Here is a 23511-nt window from a genome sequence, read left to right as displayed (position 1 = left end):
TCCATGTACCAATTTGTTAAGTAAACATCTTAAAGCCAGTCAACCAGAAGTACAACGCCCAAGCTGGTTTTTCACAAATATTTTCAACCAGTAACTTTTTTTGGGTAATGATTTCGCCTTTTTTTCTCCTTGGAAAAGTGACAGCTTTTATGTGTGAATGCTTAACTGTGTTGTTATCTCCTCCAATGTGTCCGTATGACAGTGTGTGTGTTTGTGTTCATATTAGCCCATAACAGCGGGTCAGCGCAGCCAGCCAGCCAGCCCCCGCACTGGGCTCAGGACTCATTATATGGCTCGGTCCTGCCTGCAAACTCCCACCTACCTGTGAAAAACTTGCTGACACCACCAATGACTGGCAAGGGAGAAAATGTGTGAGAAAGTGTGTGTGCCAGAGTGTGTATGGACAAGAGAGGTTATGTGCATGATAACAAATGCTTAATTAAATCTAAGCACATACAGGACAGACTAAGCAGGAGTGTGGCAAAGCATGTGTTCACGTGTTATAAATCTGATTCGTTATGCATTAGTGCATATGTAAAAATAATCAAAATTCATATCAACATGTTACCTGCTACAGAACCTCTGCACTGTCTCGTGGGGGGAGGTTTGTGTCACTGTCAATCAAAATACACTGGTTGCTTGCATGAATAATTTCACAGCAACGGTTTTCTTCAGCCAGCCTATACTACTGGCTCACCACACAGACACACACACGTACACACTAACACTAGTCCACCTCCAACGCTGGCCAAGGCTACATTTCCATGACAATTAAACACCAGAGGACACTGGAGTCAGCCACCCTACGCAAAAAAAGCCCTTTAAAAACGAAGATAGGAATGGAGAGTGGGGAGTGAAAGAGAGGGAGTGTGTGGCCTGGATAAGTGGTGGTGGGATTATAGCTGGTTCCATCATGGCTTTGGTCCGTTCACTGCTTCTTATAAAAACCTATTAGCATGTGAATGAACAGGCACACAGTGGATGGAGTTTTCTAAAGCCCAGGAGCACTGATCCACTATCAGGTGAGCTTTCCTTAAATGTGATGGGGGTGTGTGTGTGTGTGTGTGTGTGTGTGTGTGTGTGTGTGTGTGTGTGTGTGTGTGTGTGTGTGTGTGTGTTTTGGGGTTAGCCAACTTGATTGTGGCCACTTTTGTCCAGATTTTTGCTGCGATTTCACAGCACTCAAGGTACAAGCACTGTGCTTTATATTTTGTAAATAAGTTCATTTGGGAGTAAACAATTTAATCAGCTTATTAAAGTCTGGGGTCCGATTTGGCATGACATTGGCTTGTCAGTTTGACATCAAAAATTGTAAAAGGTAAAACTGCAATTCTGTTTTTGGAGAGGATTTTTCTGGTTTTTCCAAAAATTATCTAGAACAAATAAGAGAAATCCCGTCTTTACTACAAGAGTTAGAGAAGTACAAATCTGCTAAATCTTGTGCTTAGTTATGTTAATGACAAACTGCCTGAAAAGCCAAGGTAAAGATCAAATGTGGGTATAATCACTGGTATATTTCATTAAACGTTTGACAGGTTAGCTTATTTTTCTCAAATTTTTTAAATAAACAAATTACTAAAAAAAAAAGGATTTTTAATATGTGTTGCTCAACTGGGCTTGGATCTTCACAATGTGGCAATTACACAAACACAAAGCCAGAATACGTGTTGAAAATGCCTTTACAAGCCAAAGTAGCTTCTGTGGTTATCAGTAACTGTTATTGAAATTATAATACACATTATTCTTCTCACATCTCTGAACCAAAATGAGGTTGTGATCAAAGCAGGCTAAACTGTGAGTGTGAAAATAAAATGAAGCAATATAGGTGCTAAATTTGCAGAACACTAAGGAGGTACCAACATTGGGAATGGGCACTGAAACACTAGAAAATGATTAAACCAGGGCCAGATTCTCCTTACCTCCCTTTGCAGCACCAGTTCTTTGGTGAACAGCATGGCCTCGTCACTGAAGGGTTCAGCCACCTGCATCCCTCCAGGCATATTTCTGGAACTGCGTGGACATTCAATACCTAGTCAAAGACAACACAAAAGCAGGAGTTAAAGGTCAGCACAGCAGCCAATCAAAAGAACAGCAGGACATCCTCAATGGTTTTAACATTATTTGGCTTGATGAGGCCAAAAAGACCAGGAGACATACATGAATGTGTTTTTCCAAAAATGCAGAAATACTCTAAGAATTACTATAAATATCCACAAGTCAGTGAATAGGATTTGTATACAGAATTTTCAGGATCTGTTGTACAGCAAATAACTGATGTCACATCAAGCATCCTTCTCATCCCTCTTAATAGGGCAAGGTCAAAAATTGCTTAGCCATGCTGTTTCACAAAAGGCACACCAGTGAACACATTAACCGACTGCACTATCACCAGCACTCAAAGGATAATTGGTCATCAAGGGGTCAATCGTGAGCGCATAAAGGGCTTTTGTATAACCCATTTCCACTGAAAATACGTCTTGTTGGAATTTGAGTCTTTGGGACCCTTCAACATCAACTTTAGTAGATTTTCAGAGGCTTTCTTGTAGAGTTCAGGCAGGAATGGATAAGCTTTAGGGCAGAGGTGGTGGATATAAGAACAATAGGGTGTAAAGGCGCTGTGAGACTATATTTCTACATGTTCGCCCTGTTTAAAAAGAATACTGTGATAAAAGGAGGTGTATGTTACAAAAGGAATATACACATAAGAGAATTTCTGCATCCGTGTGTTGATTTTACCCATAAAGAAAGTTTTGCACTAAAACTTACTTCTTTTTCCTCTTGATATACTGTATATTCATGCATGTATGCTAAGGCATACACAAAGGCATGCCCGTAAAAAAATACTGAGTATAAAAAAAAAAACACCTTTACTTAGCTATACGTTTATCTGTTAAGTTCTTGTTCTCTTCATATTCTTGAATTAATTAGCACACTAGCAGGCAGGTTGGTGCTGTATTGATTTATGCTGAGTAACCTAATGGCAGTTTCGGGTGGGAGTTAAACCCTCCAGCATTGTACTAATAAAGCAACAGCTCTCTCGTAAGGTCTTCCCTTCCTCTCCATATTGAATTTAATGAGCTTCACTGGCAAGACAAATACGCGTATATACTGCCTCAGGATGGACTCGTGACAGAAGTAAAATCAGATGTGCATGGGCATCCAGTTGACTCAATGGTTAGAGCATGGTCGCCCTACAGTAAGACAACTCTGGCTTTGAAATGTACTTATGCATCATGCAAGTGTGACATGTTCTTCATGTGTTCCCTTGGGTTTACTTTGGCTAGTGAGGTATTTATATAAAGAGCATTTTCACTCAAAGAAATGCCGCTCTTGATCCAATGTGCGCAGTGACAGGAAAAAATAAAGTGGTTAGAATAGATATGTGTACTTAAAAGTATTAGTTTATATGCTTTTTAGGTTGGGGCACAGTCCATACTGTAAAAAGTGCCTTCATGTTGTAAGATTTGTTCCCCATTTAAGAATACACATTTTTCATTGGTACTTACAGCTTAACAACAGTGCTATACAATACATTAATATGGGACACTGTACCAGGTGTGTTTGAACCTTGGCTGCTGTTCTTTCAGCAAGTACTAGCAGGAATGTGTTCTGCAAGCCACATTTGTATTCTCATTCTTTTCACTGAATTCCAAATGCTAAATCACTGTAGAAGTTTTATCTGATGCCACTTTTAAATACATAACTAGACTTGGATAAACAGCTAAAAAGCTGAATCGAATATTTCTTTGAACACTGTCACAGGAAATTTCACAGTGGTTTTAGGGTTTTTTGTGCTTGGCATGTTTTGTCTTTTCTTAGTTTGTTAGCAGTAAGTAAAACGATCAAGATAAAATGAGAGTCAGTCCCAGATAACTGTCACCAATTATGTAATTGACTACAAGAGTACCACAGCCAGCCAGAAGTGTGACTGGCACTATTGTTAGTATAACCAGTCCCAATCCCCCAGAGAAGGGAAAATGACCCAGGAAAGGCAAAATGAGTTCACAGGACAGTCAGCACCAAAGAGTTATGAAGAACTGTTGAGTCAACCTTCTGTAAGACATAAAGAAGGTCTACAGCATACAAGCGGGGAGCATTAAAACCAATTAGACATGCGAATTTCTGTTTCGTACTAAACCACTTGTTTATTCCCCCCACTCTAGCTGTAATATTTTGCAAAATTGAGATATGCTTTTGTGCTTAAAATGACCAAGACCTATAAAAAGAGAGATTGAATAAGAACCACTTAACTAAACACGCAGGCCTAACAGCAACACACTCATTTAATAAAGAACTGTTTTAGAAAAATACTTATGAAATATTATTGTAAACATTTGTTCTATACATCAGATTTTGGTTGTATATTCTTTTATTGAGAGTATCTTATTATGTATCCTACTATATTCAAACATTTAATAAACATTTAATATAAAAGCCCCCTGAAGAGTGGAGGAGGAGACACTGATGGCCAAGATCATCTCAAAGTATTTATAGAAGTAGACCAGGACAGGGCTTCCACGTGGGACACTGAGGATACAACAGTGCCAGAATAAAGAGAAGAGGAGGATGCAGAATAAAGGAAGAGAAAACAACCAGAGGAAAGACAAATGGGAAGGGTAAATACTACACAAAAAAAAAAAAAAAAAAAAACTACACGGGAATGTAATACACAGAAGTCAAGTTTAACTGTATAGGACATTGTCCCAGGGTCTCAGCAACAATTTGTAACCCACTGAAAGCCCTCTTAAAAAGACAAAAACATCACAAAAAAAACTTAATACACTGCCAGGTAGCTCACATGGTAGAGCACATACCATTACAGCCTTATTGCAGCGGCCCGGGTTCGATTCCAACCCATGGTCATTTGCTGCATGTCATCCTCTCTCCCTCCATCTCTCCATCTGCACATACCATTGTCCAATAAAGGCAAAACGCCACTCAAAAATAAGATTCTTATAACATAAGTCCATATCCACAGTCAAATACACACGGACACACTCTTCTCAAATGGCCTACGGGTTTTCCTAACTGCACTCAATGTCCTGCTACTCACACGCACACACTTACTGTACTGTCGTCTCCTCCCTGCAGCTTTTAAAACCAAGCCAAGGAGTCAATTAGCACAGCCAGTTTTAACCAGCACCATGACACATGACTCGCGCCTGACACCAAGATAAACATCTGGGTCAAACTACATGATATCCATCTTATCTGATCTCACAGACAAACAAGACATACACTGATCACTAGTGACATCGCACTACACACATAGGCAAACACACACATATCACTGTTGTACAGCCTCTTGTAAGTGCTGGTCCTCACACTGGCCTGAAGCACACGCCCACATGTCACTCCACCATACCTCATGTCAATCATCATATGTGGTATATCATTTGCGAGGCATGGATATTAGGTCTCGTTTTGAAAGTGTGTGACAGTGTGTCAGGCTTTGGAGAATTAACACAGTTAGCAAGGATGATTTTTTAAACAAAAGAATGCACAGCTGAATGAACAGATTAATGAATCAATTTATGTTGTTTGTTTGCAAATTGCGCAGCCCAACACCTAGAAGACGACAAGCCACCAACCGTTTCTTTTAATAATGCTACTGGTTTGTATCACTCCACCCCCTCCCTTTGTCCCACCATGCTTCTTTCCTCTTCCCCTCTGTAGAGCTCGGGCTCAGAGTGGGGTGGGGAAGCCCTGTGGAGAAGATGTAACATTTTAATCTGTGATTCAGAGTGAGCATGCTGCCTGATGAAATACTGCCTGCCCCCTCAAACACACACAGCTCAGTCATACATACACAGCGATAGTTCATCCTCCTCACCCCAAAAACTGTTACTCCCTCCATCTGCATAGACTGAGCAAGTGTCCCCATCTTTAATCCACAATCACTGTCCATATCAAAACGCAAAAGAATTTATTCCACTGAAAAATATCTATTATATTTATAAATTTATCAGTCTCCTCACCTTGTGACAGAAACACACAAGATACTTTTATTTCTTTATACCTTCTCAGCTCTGTTCGTCCCATTGTTTCTTGGTCTTACAAGCTCTTAATATCAACCATTCCACAAGCAACCACTCCCTGTTTTGTTTAAGTACTTACTGTACTGCCAAGTCTCTGCACACCACCTCTTGTGCCCACCCTTCAATACTCTCTGTATTTGACATAAAAGTAAACAAGCAGATATCTGCAATATTTGTGTCTGAAGATCAAAGCATGTTTGTTTTTTTGTATGAATTAAATAAATTAGATACTAAGTGTTAATTGCTGAGTTTTAGAGGTTTGATTTTACCTTTGGACAGAGCAAGGGTAGCCCTTTCCCCCTGCTTCCAGTGTTGTGCTAAGCTAAGCTAACGTGCTGGCTCCAGTTTCATATTTAACTAGCAGATGCCAGAGTAGAATCAATCTTCTCATCAAAATCTTGGCAAGAAAGCGAATACAATGTATTACCTAAAATGTCAAACTACTCCTTTAACTGCCGTTTCATAATCTGACTGCCATGTTGTAAAAGTAATCCAATACTCCCAGCCTTTAAGATGCACTTAAACATAACATAAACAATGCTAGCATGTGCCACACAAATGTACAAGTGACACATACAAAATGGATCTCTTATGGAGGAAAGATCTTCATTCTAGTTGTAGTTCTACTCAAAAACCAAAACTAATTGGATGAATTCATATGCATTCATTTCTGGCAAGACAATTTCTTTTGTATTATATTTGTTATACTTTGTAACTGAATGTGTTTTCAGTAGACCCAACGTAGCAGGAACAGGATTGAGTCGACCTCTCTTCCGCTGCTAACTAAGCTGAGATAATGAGCTTCATCTTGTAGAAAGAGGCTTTTGGGGGGGGGGGGGGATGTGCATTCATGTCATCACTGCAATTTATACAAACACGCATCATATCATGAATTCCTATACTAGTAATGTGCACACTGATTAGCCTCTGACTTTTTGTTCATAACCTGACAGACGTTCTGAGCTCTTACTTTCGCATGTCTGAAGGCATAAATGGATACTTGCAGGATCCAGTCAGCTCAGTTTGAATGCCATTAGTGTCCATCTTTTTAATGTTACTAATTCTTGTTTTATTTGACAGTCTGCTGACAGGACATAATTAGCACTGCGACAGGCAAATAAACAAAAGACCTAAAAGCTGGGGAGATGCGCACATTTATGTGTTAATTCAGCTCTAATACTCATACTTCTATCCTCCATCAGCCATATCACTATCATTCCATTTAAATTTGTGCGTCATGCTATTAATATTCCCCGCCCTCCCCTTAAGCAACTGTCAGGTGTCTATCCCCTCTTTGAAGACACCCTCTCCCTGCCTGTGTACGAGTCAGTACCAAGCAGGAAGTTCAGCAGTGGGTGAAAGGTACGGGTGGACAAGATATAGAGGTAGAAGAGGGCTGTTGGAGGTAGAGCATACTGCTGGGGACAAATCTGAGAATTGTTCAACTAAACCCTCTCTTATCCTCTAAATCCCTCCCCTGTCTCAACATTGTCTCACTACAGCACTCTAATGTAAGGCTCATTACCTCAAACGAGGCTTCAGCAACGATCACACACACAACCATGCCGAGGGATTTCTTAAATCTTATTTGTAATATTTGATTTGTAAAAATAAAGCATAAATGAGTATCGTTGTGTATCTCAGCATCTCTTTCATTTTCATGAAGATGGTGCTTTATATTTTAAAGGCTACCCAGCGGTAGGGGTGCAACAACAAATCATTAACTAATTATTAAATTCATTGCCAAAGAATTTTGTCATCGGGCCATAGCCACGCAGTCAGCTTAACAGAGTAAAGTGAAGTGAACAGTAAAGTTACTAAAACAACATCAGAGCTGCACTAACACCTTCACAACCTAAAACATCCAGTGTGGCAGCATTTCACTCTTCACTCAGCCAGAACTGAGTGAACTCCAGCAAAGCTGAGCTCTCCTGGAAAAACCCGAGCATCTAAAGAGGAGGCACATAACGTTGTGTCTCTGCAGATGACGACTACTCATCTCAGTAAGCTAGTTAGCGAGCTAGCTTCACGTTAAAGCCGTGTTACTTCATGTTATGAGCTGAAACGCCCCAAAGTCCCTTAAAAACATCACGTAGTTTTGTGAGTTGTTGAGTTAGGAGAAACTATATAAATGTTGTGAAACGCTGTCTACTACAAAATCGTTATTGATCCCCTCTTGTAAATTCGGCAAATGTAATGCATGACGTTATTGTCCTGGTGTGTTGCAGTATTGGCGTGACAGCTGCTCCGTCATTAAACAGCAGATCAGCTGCTTATCAGGACGTGATTTCAGTGGAACTTTCTGTTACTGCAATAGAAACCTTCATTAAAAGATGCATTTTTGAAAGCAGTATTTATTTTATTGTCTTGACTGTTAATTAGCACATGCCTAAAACAACCTCAGGTTTAATTTAAAGGCTAATAGCTAAATGAGAGGCATTGTGTCATTTTGCGATTCATAAATCAGAATAGTCGATTATTCGTTTCAATAACTGATAGATTAATCGACTATCAAAAGAGTCGTTAGTTGCAGCCCTACCCTGCGGCATGGTCTGTTGTCTAGGCACAGCTGGTTGGATAAAGCAACCAAAATAATGAGGTGTAGGCTTAAGGAAGGCCTGTCACAAGTTACTAATACTCAGAAATATAACAAGTTTCTTGCAGGGCCCAATTCATTGAAGCACATATCTAGTGTCACCTTCACTAGACAGCAGCATAATAATCTATAATGAAATTCACACTCAATTATTTGTCATGCATAGCAAACTCAATTTGTTATTTATTAAAAGTTAAGTATTAGTTGTAGGTTAGATGTGAGAATATTTCCAGGTCTCTGAGCAGCTATGGTGGATGACCGATTTGTTGCAGGCTGATGCAGCTCATAGCCCATGTTTACTTTTAAGATTATAGCTTCTAGTATAGTAAATGTAATGACAATTAAATGTTATTAGCTTAAGTTAATGTCTCTTCCTTATTAGCAACTTTATTTTTGTGCCAGATGTTAAAATGTGTCACAAGGCCTCAAAATGACCTGGCCCCAAGGTTTCTAATAAATGTGTGACTCTCAATGAGATGCAACGGCGCAGTCACACACAAGGACACTAATCTGTAGAGGTCACAGTCGAGCACAATAACATTTTATTTGCAGACATTTCCTGAATGACTTGATGCTATGCTGAAATTTTTCTTTTTTGCACACAGACTTATTTTTAGGGAACAAGTCTACAAATTTTTTGCTCCACTTCACCATCTTTCCATCTCCTGCACTCACACATACTGCAGGAAGTGTTCCAGCACACAGGTGTACACGCACACACAGCGATACACACTCAGATATAAAAAAATCAGACAAACGACACTAAGCCACACACTGCGATGGCTAATGCTTCTTGCTGACACTGTAAATCTTTGTGTCCGAGTGATTGGTCTTTCATCTTTTTGACAGACTGCTACTCAACATACCTTTCTGAGTAACTCTAAAAGTACACTTCACCTGACGTGGCCTCCGTCGGAAACTCTGTAAAAGATATTGAAGCTAGTGAAGTTTTACAGCCTTTTAACTGCTTGGTCTCCCTTCAACATGCCTTTATACCCACATTCTTCACATCATTTGTACTTTTTTGTCTTCCCTTTACCACATCCCCCTTCCCTTTACCTTCCCCTGTCCTTTCTGCATCCACAGCTCTTACTTCACCTCCTTCTTTCATCAGCCTTCTCCAGTAAACTCAAATCCCTTTCCTGTGTAAAAGCCCTTTCAGAAACAGGATGACTCCTTTACCCTCTATCAAACTTGCATACGGAAGTGACACCACGCAGGCCAGCAAGTGAGAAGAGAAGAAAGGAAAGGTGATGTGGGAGGAGAGGAAAGGGAACTTCAACTCCTGAAGAACACCTCCGGCCTTCTTTGAAGCATGGGCTTCTCTTCCTACCCTTTGTTTCCTCAGCCCCCGTTTTTTCTTAAAGCACTTTCTTTATCCATCAAGGAAAACTCTGGAAAGGGAAGGAGACTATGTGCAAGGAAGATACTGAGGCTTTCAGGTGCCTCACTGGAGAAATAAGTCCTTGCAATGAGTGGGGCTCAGTATTAAATTAGGACAAAAAATAAAGCTAAAACAAGGGGAACAACGCTGCTGGCTAAGCAAGCTAGTAGTTCAGATTCAAAGTACTGGGTTTTGGTATTATAATTTTGACTTGCTGTGTTACATCACTTACTGCCTTGGGATGATTTCATTTGCAGCTCTACTGTAAACAGTTTATTCTTCAATAGCCTCCTACGACATTTTTAAAGAATAAAAACTTGGCCATGATGAATACAGTATCAAGAGAACAGCTAATGAAACAAATGACTAATGCAAGACTTGTTTCAACAGCAGCATCCTCTGAATATGTTCTCTTTGTCTGCATCTGGTCAATATTTACTCAGAGCAACAATTACTGAGCATGAAAGAGCTCCGCTTATGGAAAACATCTTTTGACCTTTAATACAATATGAACGGGGCAATTATAAAACAATAATACTTGACCTTGTAAAAAGTATTAAAATCATAGCATTATAGGACATTATAAATGAAGGCTTACTGCAAGTCTTTGCTATATGCAGGCATATAGATTTGAGTTTAACATGAGCAGTCTCTACATGTCTTTCAACTGAATCTTTACAACGTATAAAAATATATTTCGTTCATACTCAATTCAAGCTACGCATAACTATATCTTAACATTAAGAAACAGTACAGTGTACAATACTTCTAACTACTATGCTACTTCAATGATGAGAGCCCCATTTAATGTTAGTTATGCATGTTTCAGATATGCTCAGTATTCTAAGTTCTGCTCTCAACACACCTCATTACCAGTTACCGATATGTGGTAGTTTAAAGAGAAAAGGTCCAAAGGCTTTCTGCTGTTTCATACACAACTGAAAACATTGGGGCAGCCAATTTATCATGGCTGCGTCATTTCAAACGCAGCCCGCGGTGCAGAAGGTTGAAGAAAACATGGAAAGATAACTTTGACAGGAAAGAGAAAGTGGAAGAAGATATGAAGCACTTGGAGATTAGAGGTAGAGAGATAAAAAAGGGGCTGTGTGTGCCTCAGGGCTTGATTTCATGTATGGTTAAAGGTTTAATAGTTATCACATAAATGTATACAACAACATACATGCACAGAAACACTTAGGTCACGACCCACCAAACATAATAGTTTATCTCAAACATCCCATCTCTGAAAGAAAAAAAAAACAAGATGAAAGAGGGGTAAAAGAAAAAGGTGACAATGAGATGAGGAAAAAGCACTCACACCCCCACAGGGAGACACACACAAGAGATCACTTCCCATGATACACAGGACTCTCAATTGGAGACAGAATGTAAAAATACACAAAATGGGAAAGGGGATCATTTGTATCAATCAAGCCTAATCCAGCCTAATGTGTATATTAAAGACAATACGTGTCGTCTCATTTCCAGCAGATGAATCTTTTCTTCTGAGGACGACCTTAATCAAATACGCTCGGGGGCTATCAGCTCTAATGTGCTTCTTACGATTTGCTAATAACCTTCGAATAAAATTACTCCAAAAGTAGACTGACTATGTAAACACCATCTCACAACCACCTGGTATCTTCTTGAACACAAGGTTGTGTGTGTTTACATTAAGCACTCTCATTAAAAAGGGAATTGTCAAACACAAATCACTGCTTAAAAAAAATCTTAGCTGGTCCTATATGCAGACTGCTTATGGGCAGGGGTCATGTCAATACATCTTGTAGCAGGCAGCGGACAAATTTAAAAAAAACAACAACAATGTAATAACGAAAACCATCAGTGGATTGCAAAGACAATCAAAAGCACCTACTAAATTAATTAATACATCAACGATTCAGCCACACTGAATCTCGGTGTTTGTCGGTTTTGCTGTATGCTGTTTGTCTAACTGGAAATGGAGAGGAACTGTATGGCTGGCAAATGTCTGACTAAAATGGAGATTGATTGAAACAGATTTGTATTGCAACTATAACAAAAAGTATCATCCACTGTGGAAGGGATAAGCATTCTCGCCATTCCCATGATCTGGGTTGGATGTGCAAATCACTGTTGCCTGCCAAAGATAGTCTCAATGTTTTTATTACTAGCGCAAACTGTCAGGACAGCCAAGGAGCTGAAATAAATGACTAGACCTGCTATCAAACAAACAGTCTATATTTCATCCTATCTGCATCTTACCCTAAACTACTCTTCTTTTCTCATGGGTAAAAAATGCTACAAGTATGGACCCATTCTTGGATATAAACTTTTTATTAATCATCCATTTGCCAATAATTTTCTCAATTAATTAATTTGTATTTAAAATGTCAAGAAATAGGGTAAAATCCCTGCTATAACATCTCACAACTCATGGTAATGAATTCAACTTGCTTGTTTTATTCAATCACCAATCCAAAATCAAAAGATATTCATCAAATATGACGAAGACGAGCTCATATAAAGCACAAGGAGATTAGAGCACGAGTTTTTTTCACACTTAGCAGAGAGCCAGAGTTGGAAAGGTGAGGTCAAAGGGGACACATGCTTCATGCCAACCCTTGTGTTTTGAAAGGGGTTGGGGCTGCATACCCAGCTACGCCCTTGCCCTGTCAGGGTTGCCTGTTGAGAGATGTGGGGAGGGCTTAAACTCTGATCTCTGAGCTGGCAGGAATCTCAATTTGGCAAAAAATGTATTTGGTCCAACACACACACACTTTTATGGATTGGATATTCCAATGAACTTTCATATGGCAGCAACTAACGCCTGACGCCCCCCAAGACAGTAGTGAGTTGCTTGGAGGACACTGAAGGAAGTGACCTTCGCACAAGGACGAGAAAAAGCTCTACCCACCGGCAAGGAGGAATGTGATGAGGCAGGTTTCTTTGGGCATGTAAAGCTTGAGGCGCGAGCCGCTGAAGACGTATTCTACCACAGCTTCTGACCTGCCAGCCCTCTGCAGGAAGGGCAAGAACTGCTTGGCTTTCTGGGTCTCCTAATGGACGAAAAAAAAAAGAGAAATTATGTTAGATACTGCTGTAGAGAGAGCACGATTTGATGGAATGTAAAATTTATTGTACCAAATCTATTGACATGGTATTTCAATATTTGTAAACATATTTAGTTAACTATTTGACAGTTGTAAAGCAAATACACCCTCTATATTCTGGTGAACAGGAGATTTTATGTCATATCTTACGCATTAATTATTTAACAACCAACAAAAGTTTTCAAGTTACTGGCCTCAGTGAAAATAAAATATTGTTGTTTGACAAAAAACAACCTTGATACAGCATCCTCAAAAAAACTCAAACAATTAATAAGTACTCAAAATATACAAGACAGATCTTTAAATCTCGGTCTGGCCTAATGAAGTCCGCTCCACTTCTCCATGACACGTGTGGAACCTCATGTGATCAAAAAGAATTCTCTCCACTTCCTGCCTCCATCTCCATCTGTAAGGGTGAGTCACTAGCTTCTTGTGCCCGGACCAAAATTGCAAGCAGAGCTAAATAATGTGTATTCAAGCAGGGCTGGTGATGCAGTGGCAGGGGAAGATTCATAAACGGTAAAACATAATTTAATATGTGCCTACTCCAGGCAGGAACATGTAGGCACAACAGGCCAGTCAGTCATGGGCCAGTGTAGTGTGCGGCAGTGTGGCCACAGGGGTAGGAGCAAAGGCTTAGAGGGAGGATGAGCTCAAACACAAAGTCAGAAATAACAAATGCATTCTTCATTCTCTATTGTAAGAGAAAGTGAGAGCTCAGGCTGATAAAAAAACAAAAGTTACAAAACATTCATAGGAAATTTTTTAGATGAGTTGATTTTTTTTCCTGCTTTGGGGGATTGGTACACAACACAAAGGGTAGTAATATCATGCAACACTCTTCACTAGTGGGACTCAAACATATGAAATCGGTAGTAAAGGCTATATGCTTTAGCCATAAGATGCACTACCTGAACTCTACTCACTCCGGACCAAAATAGCCCCTTGAGTGGGAGACAACAGAACCAAACATTCTGTCGTTCACACAAACAAATTTGCAGCACCTGCAGTGAGTGGGCTGTGCTGTCTAACTTGGTTCAGAAAAAAAAGAAGAGACATGAGAGAAGAGAGGACCTCATTATGCAACCTTTAGAGGTATGAGGTGAGTCAAGTGCTTCATCTACTCTCCTCCCACCACCTCTGTTCATCTCCTACACTACACATTTATAAAGCTATCTCTGCTCTATTTGTGACAGCATCCCACTCAATGTACATAATCCCTTTCAGCAAACCTTTACCACCGAGCTAAAGGATGGTGACGTATAGCAGTGTGTATTTCCATGTGTTTGTGGGGGTGCACCTGTGTTTGTGATACACGCCTGCACACAGCTGAACACAGAAGAAAAGGAAAAGAAAAGAGGGAAGGGATACTGTTGTGGGGGGCAATGTTGCTATTTTGGTCCTTTAGAATGCTCATTACATTAGCCTAGCCAAACAACTAGTGCACGCGCACCTACCAGTACTGACTGCCAACGATCCTGGTCGTGCTGCAAATATTGTGTGTCCCATTGGAAAATGACACAAATATTAAGGGAGGGAGTTAGTTGCAGCTGCATATAATGGCACTGACACAAACAGCCGACACGGTGACGCTAATAAAGGGGAGCTTCACAGTGTTGATGTCACACAAATGCGTGACACAGCACAATCATATTAAAATGTAAAGACTAACACAGCCTTTGCTGGGTTACTGGGACAGTTTTTAAATGAGTCAGACATCTGAAATCTCCAGTTGGAAAAAGGGTTTGGCATATATTGCCTTTTCTTGTTATTAAAGTAAATTAATTATTGAGCACCTCCCCCTGAAATTACTCCCAAGTCATTGCTGCACGTAGCCAGTTAAGTTTGGGGGGTTTATGAGTATAAAATGCACTAAAGCCCCTGATGAAACAGCACAGGGCTGCTCAGTCAGCACAACAATTCCCTGTCATAATTATTTTTACAGGGTCGAATAATTTATCCGTGCCGCTGACACAATAAGACATAGGGAGGTTATGATGATAACAACGTGGAACAACATAACATCTGAGAGCAGTTATGCAGAGCAATGTCAGAGTCATTAGCCAGACTCTAAAGTCCTGTTGGTGTTAAAGAGCTTTAATAACTTGGCTGAATGCCTCTGTTCAAAAGCAAGGCGAGGGCCCTTTAAAGAGCAACTTAGAGCTTGTACATTTCCACCAAACTGGACCATTGAGCTAAAATAAAAAAAAAAAAAATTAAAAATATACCACCACCACCACAACTACTACCACCACCAATACTACAGAACAAGAGGGCCTGAATAATTTAACCAAATGTCTCTCCAGAGACAACACGTAGTAGTACTAGTAGTACTACAAGGGAGCTCAAGTCAGACAAAAAATTAGGTGCTAATATTCAATTTCGAGTCATTCACGGTAGACCACGTAGTGGCTTATTAAAATGTATATGGAGATGGCCAGTCGACAACTACAGAGATATGTGAAGGCACTCAAACAATTCTGAATGAAGGATGTTACAGCTGTTGCATAACGTTTTTGGAGATTTGATAGCATTTTGAGTTAAAATAACTATCAAGGCGTGAGGGTGATGTCATGGTGGTCATTTCAAATGGACATGACTTCTGACTTGTCCGTAGGTGGGAAGTCAGTGAGCAACAATGTGCTTTTTTCTGCACTTGCAGGTACTACAGATTGGTCAGAGAAGATGTGCAGACAGGGGCCTGTCCAGTGAAGCTAAAGCAGCTGGAATGACTTTGTCAAAGAAAACGCATTGCATTACGATAACTACTACTACCACCACAACTACTACCACTATATTACATTGATATAGCGCTTTTATCTCAGATATTGATAGCTCTTCAGAGTGAAGGGGAAACACACCTTAACCACCACTATAATACAATGTCAAAAATACACCAACAGCAAGAACAGTACCTAGCAAGCAACAATGACCATATTAAAGTGCCAGCATTTCATCTTCGTATCACTGCTGTCAGTACAGACTTCAGTTGATTTCTGCTGCTCTGCTCTCGATGTGAGCTCATCTAACCCAGCCACTCAGTTTGACAACTTTGGACAGTTACAACACTGCAGCGTAGAGTGAGTTAATAAAGACTGCACTTGGGTACAGAAGTGTACTCTGACAGCTTGCAGTCATGTAGGACTAAAGCACATCTGCCGAAAAAGGAAATGTCCCTTTAGAAATAAACAGGAGTCTCTACCAGTAGTAATGCAACTAAAACATGACTGACGTTCACAGATTTACAGATCGAAGAACAGAGTAAGCAACAGTAGACACATCATATGGATCAAATTTAAAAGCCAGCTTCCAGGGTTCTGCGAACAAAAACATGTTTAAAACGAATGTGTGCCAATAGCCCATTACTCGTTGCTGAGAGATTTTATGGGTTCCCCACACTAATGTTCATTTGGTGAGCACTCCCATTCAGGCTTCATTAGCCAAATTACGCCTCTATCAGGCCTCTGGGCACATGTAAACAAGCTAGGACCAAGCACCAGTGATGGTTTTATTAATGGCACTGATTATTTTTAAAGTTTCTTTAAGATGAGGAAACTGGCTATGAGAATTACTGTGTGTGATAGAACAAGTCAGTAGTTAAATTAAATTAATGTAGTAGTTAAATTAAATTTTGAAAGATGCTTGTCCCATTACACAATATGGAAAAGCTTTCATCCGCTTGTGTAGGATAACCTGTGAATACATAAAAAGATACCTACCCCAGAGATATCAGCCACTCTGTGGATGGGAACCTCCTTCTTGCTGTGCAGCCCTTTCCCATTCTTGATAGCCCTGCAGTCAGTCAAACCACAAACAAGTCACCAACATAGCTCAAGCATCATGATAATACATAGAGGAAGCACAAGGCTGGAGGCTTAACAGGCCTGAGAAATGGCAGCTCTTTGAGTAATAACTGTAGATACAAAGAGGGAGCCAATGTGGCTTTGTGAAGTAGGATGTAAATTCATACCAGTTTCTCTTCCCTGAACTGCCATTAGGGCTCAACTGGAAGCGCTAGAGGGAGGATTTTATCCCCCCGACCCAGATAATCTATAGGCTTGAGATGTAAAGTGCAAATGGTGGTAGAGAAATTATAATGGAAGAGATATTATTGTTAGAATGGAGGGATGAGGAGAAATAGAGAGAAGGGTTGCTTCTGTAGAGCCAGCCAGGGGTTTAGCGATGATGACTGGTTACAGTGATCTCTGCTTTAAAAACCCTCAAGGGCCGAATCAGATGAAGATGACCACTGAGGTTGTGGCTGTGGAGTAGAATCATGCCACCTATGGGTCACTGGGAGGCCAACCATTGCCTCTAAGACAGAGCGTGTACATTTAATATAAGCATGTACTGCATATATGTACATTTAATAGCCAGGAGGAGGTTTCTTACAGGCTGAGGGCCATTGGCCTTGTGCAGTGGAAACTAAAAATAAAACCAAGGCTATAGACAGAAACCTCTCATCAACTCTAATAAGACCCCACCAGGGACGGAGAGAGAGAGAGAGCAAGAAAGGGGGAGAGAGAAAGACGAATGGGAGAAGAGGAGACACAGAAGAGCAAGGCCAAAGAAGGATAAATTGAAAACAGCTAAGGTGGAGAATTAAGGACAAAATGTGCAAAAGAAGAAGGGAAGCAGGAGGAGGGAGAGAGCAGAAAAAGAGGGCGGGTGGGCAGTGACACTGTACGAGAAAAAGGGGGAGTGAAAGAGTTAGTCCTATAAAAAGAGGCTGTGGCTGCATCTGCTCTACCTATAGCCAGCAGATCCTAATCTATGGTAGAGTGATAAAGCTCGTACTAAATCTCTCCACTGCACCTCCATATAATTATAGCCATAGGGCCTGTGTAAAGAGAGCCTCTGATTTAGCCTGTATGTATGAAAAAAGGTATAAATGTATAAGTGAATGTGTGAGAGCAAAGACATCTTTCCTGGGGAAAGTGCAGCAACTGCTCTGACTTATGATGGTGTCAGAGCTGTTGAAATAAATTATGAAAAACAACAAGTGACTTGCTTCACCTGTTCCATGTTGGATGCAACAGCAAATATAAAAGCAAAAAAAAAAAAAAAAAAGCCTCAAGGTCATAATGAATTCTCTTCCATTTCCCAAGAGCAACATTTGGCAAGGTCATGCATAACTCGTGAATGGCAGGGTATGAGTGAGTCTGTATAAAAAAGGTTTGTGTAAAAGATTGGTGTAGTGCGTGCACATGCTTAGGTTTTTATTTGAAGTACAAAAAAAACAGTGCTTTTATGAGCATGAACATCCGTTTGACAGACCTATTATGGCAAGTGTGTAGGTTTCATGTAAACGAGAGACGGAAGGAGTGGATGTGAAAGCGTTTGGTGCGAAAGAGTGTGCGTTCCTCACCGTGCCTCTGCAGCAAGCAGCTCGTCGTAGTGGGAGGAGCGTTGATCGTCATCCTGTCTGTATCTGATGACCGTGGCCAGGCCTTTACTGACCAGAGCTTCTGCTATGTTACTGTTGGGGGGGTAAATTTGATTAATAAGCAAAACCCCTTGGCTTCAAACTGAATTTTAAGTGAGCTAGCTCAACACAAAGAAAACAAGGACATGACAAATCCTTAAGGTGGCTTTGCTAAGTAAGGTCACTCAAATGTATACTTGACTAACCAATTCCTCGCTTTTTTACTGAAGTACAGATGAGAGAAAGAAGGACAGAAAGAGGAGAGTGCTGTTGTATGTAATACAGCACTTAGTGGCTAGCCCTTGGACATCAGTGCTCTAGTTGAAGTGTGTGAGAAAGAAATAAAGGGACAGGAAGTAAACTCTTCAGCATTGTGCTTGTGTCATCCAGTGCCTATGTTGTATGTATGGTAAATGACAATATTACATTCCTATTGTCACCAACAAAATGTTTTGCATGACCTACATATCCATCAACCCTTGTTAACTGGATGAAAAAACTGAGGGCAACAGACAGCAAAGTATTTTTAAGTTTATCTTTATATTATCTAAATGTACCATAATATCATACAAGGTGGACTTCCTGTATGCTCCAAGCTTCTTAGCCTTATCCCCCCACCTAGTATGGCTTTAGCAGAGCGGCTGGTGTAGCTGGCCAAAGACTGTGGGTTTGACGACAAAGATGCATGTTTCCATATGTACCCCCCCACCCCTTTTAAATAGTATGATAGTATTTTAATATCCTACTGTTGCAATATATCTATTGTGAACTGTCCCCATAAATAAGTGCATATACATTTGAGTATTTCCATGTTGCATGATACTTCATTCATCGGTATTGATTCAATATGTAATATTTTATTATTGAATTTTTGAAATGTTATTCATCCACCACATGATTACACACTTTTTGATGACAAAATTTGTTTTGAGTTGTAAAACACGGAAACAGAAAACATGGAAGTTGGGGGAAAAAAAATTACATAATCTGGCAACAAATTAAAAAGGATTTCATAGGGCCCTATCTATTGGTCTCAGTATGTAAAAGTGACTAGCCTGAACAGAATTAGATTCGACACTAGTAGTTTCGGAGGTCTACCCCTCCTAGGGGAAACACTGAACTCTGTGTCATGTGGCATTTGAGCTCCTCTGCCCAGTTTTTAGTTTTGATAAAATTTGAATTTGAACTTGCATAGTTTTAATAACGTTCAAATACATGTTCCGTACAAATAAACCAGATTTCTTCCAAGCAGTGTTTGTAGACCGAAAATAATTGCTTGTACTGAGGCGACCCTTCTCATGAAAATTAAAAACACAAAGAAGCACTTTCAGGTTACTTTGTGATTCATGGGGAGATTAAAAGTTCTAAGCATTTACAAGTGATTATTCTGTGCCGTCTCACATCAGATAACCCTAACTTTTAAAAAGTTTTACACAGGGATGCAGCTAGTGTAATATAATAAAATGTGAAGTCTCTTACACTGACAAATTACATACTGTATGATCTGCCAGTAAGGGCTGTATATTTGTAATTAAGTCCCACTGGAAGCTTAAGGCAGTGTGTACTGCAAATACAGAAATAAAAAGTCATGTTTCATTTACACAGCAAGCTTGTCATAACTGTTCAACAATAGAATAAACCTGAAAGAATAAAACAAAAGTGTATTATTCAGTGTGGTATACCATGGCTTGTTACTTACATGCCGCCAATGGTGACCGTAGCACAAGTGCGTTCTGCAAAGGCAGGGGTTCCTTCTCCTGGACCGGTAGCTGCTCTGATATAGTCAACTGTCACGTTGACCTAAAAGGGCAAGAGAAGAAATCAAACAAACAGTCAAAAATCAAGAGTACTGAAAGTAAAACTAGTTAGAGTAATAATTAATATAAGGAACATTCTAACTCGTGTGGGTGTGTGTTTGTCCTAGTTCTCAAGGTCACCCCCCAGTCAGTGTGAATCATGTCAGGCAGCACTGTAGATCTCCCCAGAGGAGCAGTATTAACACACTGTGGGTGTTTGGGACAATACACACTCTCTCACACACACACACACACACACACACACACAGAACAGTGATAGAACCCAAATGACCCTACACTGTGTGTTCTCAAAACAGCTCCCTAGGGACAGACTCCAATCCACCCACCCTGAAGACACAATTTTGTTACTCAGCTGTGTGCATATCCACAGGCATGTGACGGGGAAAGCCTGCTTTGTGGGCCAGACACAGTCAGACAGCGCCAACAGCAGGAATGCAGTCATACCGGTACACACAATCGACAGTTTAACAGCTACGTGTCAACCATGTCGGGGCAAGTGTGATGGAAGGAAAAATATGTGGGAATCTGGCTCTGCATCAGTGTCATAGCATAGACACTCAAATAGAGACAAATGCAGACAGGCCTATTACAGGGAGATGAAAGAGACGCCAACCAGGACATGGAACGACATGGGCTTGTCATTAGATGGACAGGATGAGGACATGGTGATGTGAGGGAGAGAGGAGCTTCTGTCAAGGCAGAATGGATGTGTTGTAGTGCATTTTTCAGCAGGAAGTGCTGTCTGCATTTCAAGAGCAGATGAAATAGCAGGTGATGGATTATGTTTTTGGAGGCCATAGTGTTGTGCACTGTTTAAATACAAAAGGAATATATATATCTAAAACTGCTATAGCACAAAAATTTTGTGTGTTCATAGAAGAATTAGAGGTGGAAAAAATTAAAATCTAAAAATCAAAAGGAACTCATTCTAGGAATAGTAGCATCTGTACCACACATTGCATTTATCCTTTATGAGACCTTTTTGTACCATAAGATACATTATCAGTCATATTACACTGAAAAAAAATTATAAATGCAACACTTTTGTTTCAGACAGCATGGGTATTGCACAGGTGTGCCTTAGGCTGGCCACAATAAAAGGCCACTCGAAAATGTGCAGTTTCTCTGTATTGGGGGGGTCCGGAAACCAGTCAGTATCTGGTGTGACCACCGTTTGCCTCACGCAGTGCAACAAATCTCCTTCGCATAGAGTTGATCCGGTTGTTGATTGTGGCCTGTGGAAAGTTGGCCCACTCCTCTTCAATGGCTTTGCGAAGTTGCAGTCAGGTCAAGACCCCGATGAGGACGACAAGCATGCAGATGAGCTTCCCTGAGACGGTTCCTGAGAGTTTGTGTAGAACTTCTTTGGTTATGCAAACCGACTGTTGCAGCAACTGTCTGGGTGGCTGGTCTCAGACGATCTTGGAGATTAAGATGCTGGATGTGGGGGTCCTGGGCTGGTGTGGTTACACGTGGTCTGCGATTGCGAGGCCGGTTGGATGTACTGCCAAATTCTCTGAAACGCCTTTGGAGACGGCTCGTGGGCAACAGTTCTGGTGGACATTCCTGCAGTCAGCATGACAATTGCGTGCTCCCTCAACACTTGCGACATCTGTGGCATTGTACTGTGTGATGGACCTGCACATTTTCAAGTGGCCTTTTATTGTGGCCAGCCTAAGGCACATCTGTGCAATACCCATGCTGTCTGATCAGCATCTTGATATACCTGTGGAGGTGGATGGATTATTTCGGCAAAGGAGAAGTGCTCACTAACACAGATTTTTGACAGATTTGTGAACAACATTTGAGAGAAATAGGCCTTTTATGTACATAGAGAAAGTCTTAGATCTTTGAGTTCAGATCTTGACAAATGGGGGCTAAAACAAAAGTGTTGCATTTATAATTTTGTTCAGTGTATCAGCAATAGAATTGGATTGTGATCGTCCCAGTCAAACCACTACGCAATATCTTCGCTTTTAAAAACATCCCCAATTTCATCCATTTTTGTAACCATGTAAATAATCCATTTGTACTGTTTTGAAGGAAATTATTTTATCCTCACACCCACTTCAATGACTTAATTTCCTTGTAGCCCAAACATGTCTATTCAATCTTATTGAAAAGTGAAGTCATTCAAATAAAAAAAAAAGGAGAAAAAACACAAAACCTTTTGCATTGTTTTTTGGTAATGAGGAATAAGGGACAAACAAAACAATGAAAGACAGGAAGGATTTAATTGGCTAGAGGACAAAATGAAATGTGAAATAGGAAAATGATAGTCAACACAAAGATGAGATTGAGACACACAAACAAAATATATTGCTGAATGCCACATGCTGTGAAAGCAGAACACCAGTAGTTCACCATTAAGCGAAGTGATGACAGATTATAAACTCTGACCAAGCGATGTTAGATTAGAGGAGTTCCAGGCCCATTCTCCATGGGCCATCTAACTGATCTCCTGATAAGGCAAAGCTATCTATAAGAACCCCCCAGGGGAGAGTGAGACAGAGGGGGAGAGGTAGTGGATAGACTAGAAAGTGGGGGAGAGATATGGATAGATAAGGAGTATACATAGAATCATTCACATGCATATGATCGTGTCTGTTTCATTGCTTGCTAAAGTTTTATTTGAGGTGATCTTAATTGACAAGACCTTTATAGAGGATGCCTGTGCCTTATCATGAGCAACAATAATCATAGCCCAACATGGGCTCAGCATGAGCAGTTTTCCCCAGACAGGAACACAGTAAAAGGCTGTTTACCCTGATAAAGTCTAGGAGGTTTTAGATTTGCTCAAACTGAAATAAGCACCTGTCACCTGCAGCTTTTCATCAAACCCATCTCCCACAGTCGTTCTCTTCATTGCAATATTTAAAAAATTATCTGCCAACAAGTAAACACAGAAAAATAGTGAGCTACTTGTGCAGACCGCTTTGTAATCAAAAAGCGCATTTAAGCCGGTTGGGGTTCTCAGTGGTAATGCACATGATAACAGTTCAGCTGGCGATCTCTGGACATCTTTAAGCCCTTAAGAGGTAAAGAAAGATATGACAAATAGAGGAATGATGGTTAAGAAAGAGAGCAAGAGGAAGAGCCAGGTAAACGTATGGTATGAGAGGGGGGGGGGGGGGGGGGGGGGGGGGGGGGGGGGGGGGG

General features: G+C 40.5%; 1 protein-coding gene across 1 annotated transcript in view; it reads right to left on the bottom strand.

The window, feature by feature from the left end:
- The window catches only part of snd1 (staphylococcal nuclease and tudor domain containing 1), a gene marked incomplete in the record, with an annotated part of 188071 nt that overhangs the window by 125016 nt on the left and 39544 nt on the right, over nucleotides 1–23511 (bottom strand). Inside the window, 5 exon segments of the mRNA XM_046071990.1 lie at nucleotides 1920–2029; nucleotides 12915–13056; nucleotides 16830–16902; nucleotides 18479–18589; nucleotides 20235–20335. Of these exon segments, the coding sequence (XP_045927946.1) occupies nucleotides 1920–2029; nucleotides 12915–13056; nucleotides 16830–16902; nucleotides 18479–18589; nucleotides 20235–20335 (537 nt within the window).

Source organism: Micropterus dolomieu, linkage group LG16 (assembly GCF_021292245.1).
Source record: "Micropterus dolomieu isolate WLL.071019.BEF.003 ecotype Adirondacks linkage group LG16, ASM2129224v1, whole genome shotgun sequence".
NCBI classification, from domain to species: Eukaryota; Metazoa; Chordata; class Actinopteri; order Centrarchiformes; family Centrarchidae; genus Micropterus; species Micropterus dolomieu.
Note: the sequence above shows the minus strand (reverse complement) of the source record. Positions and strands in the feature narration are given on the sequence as shown.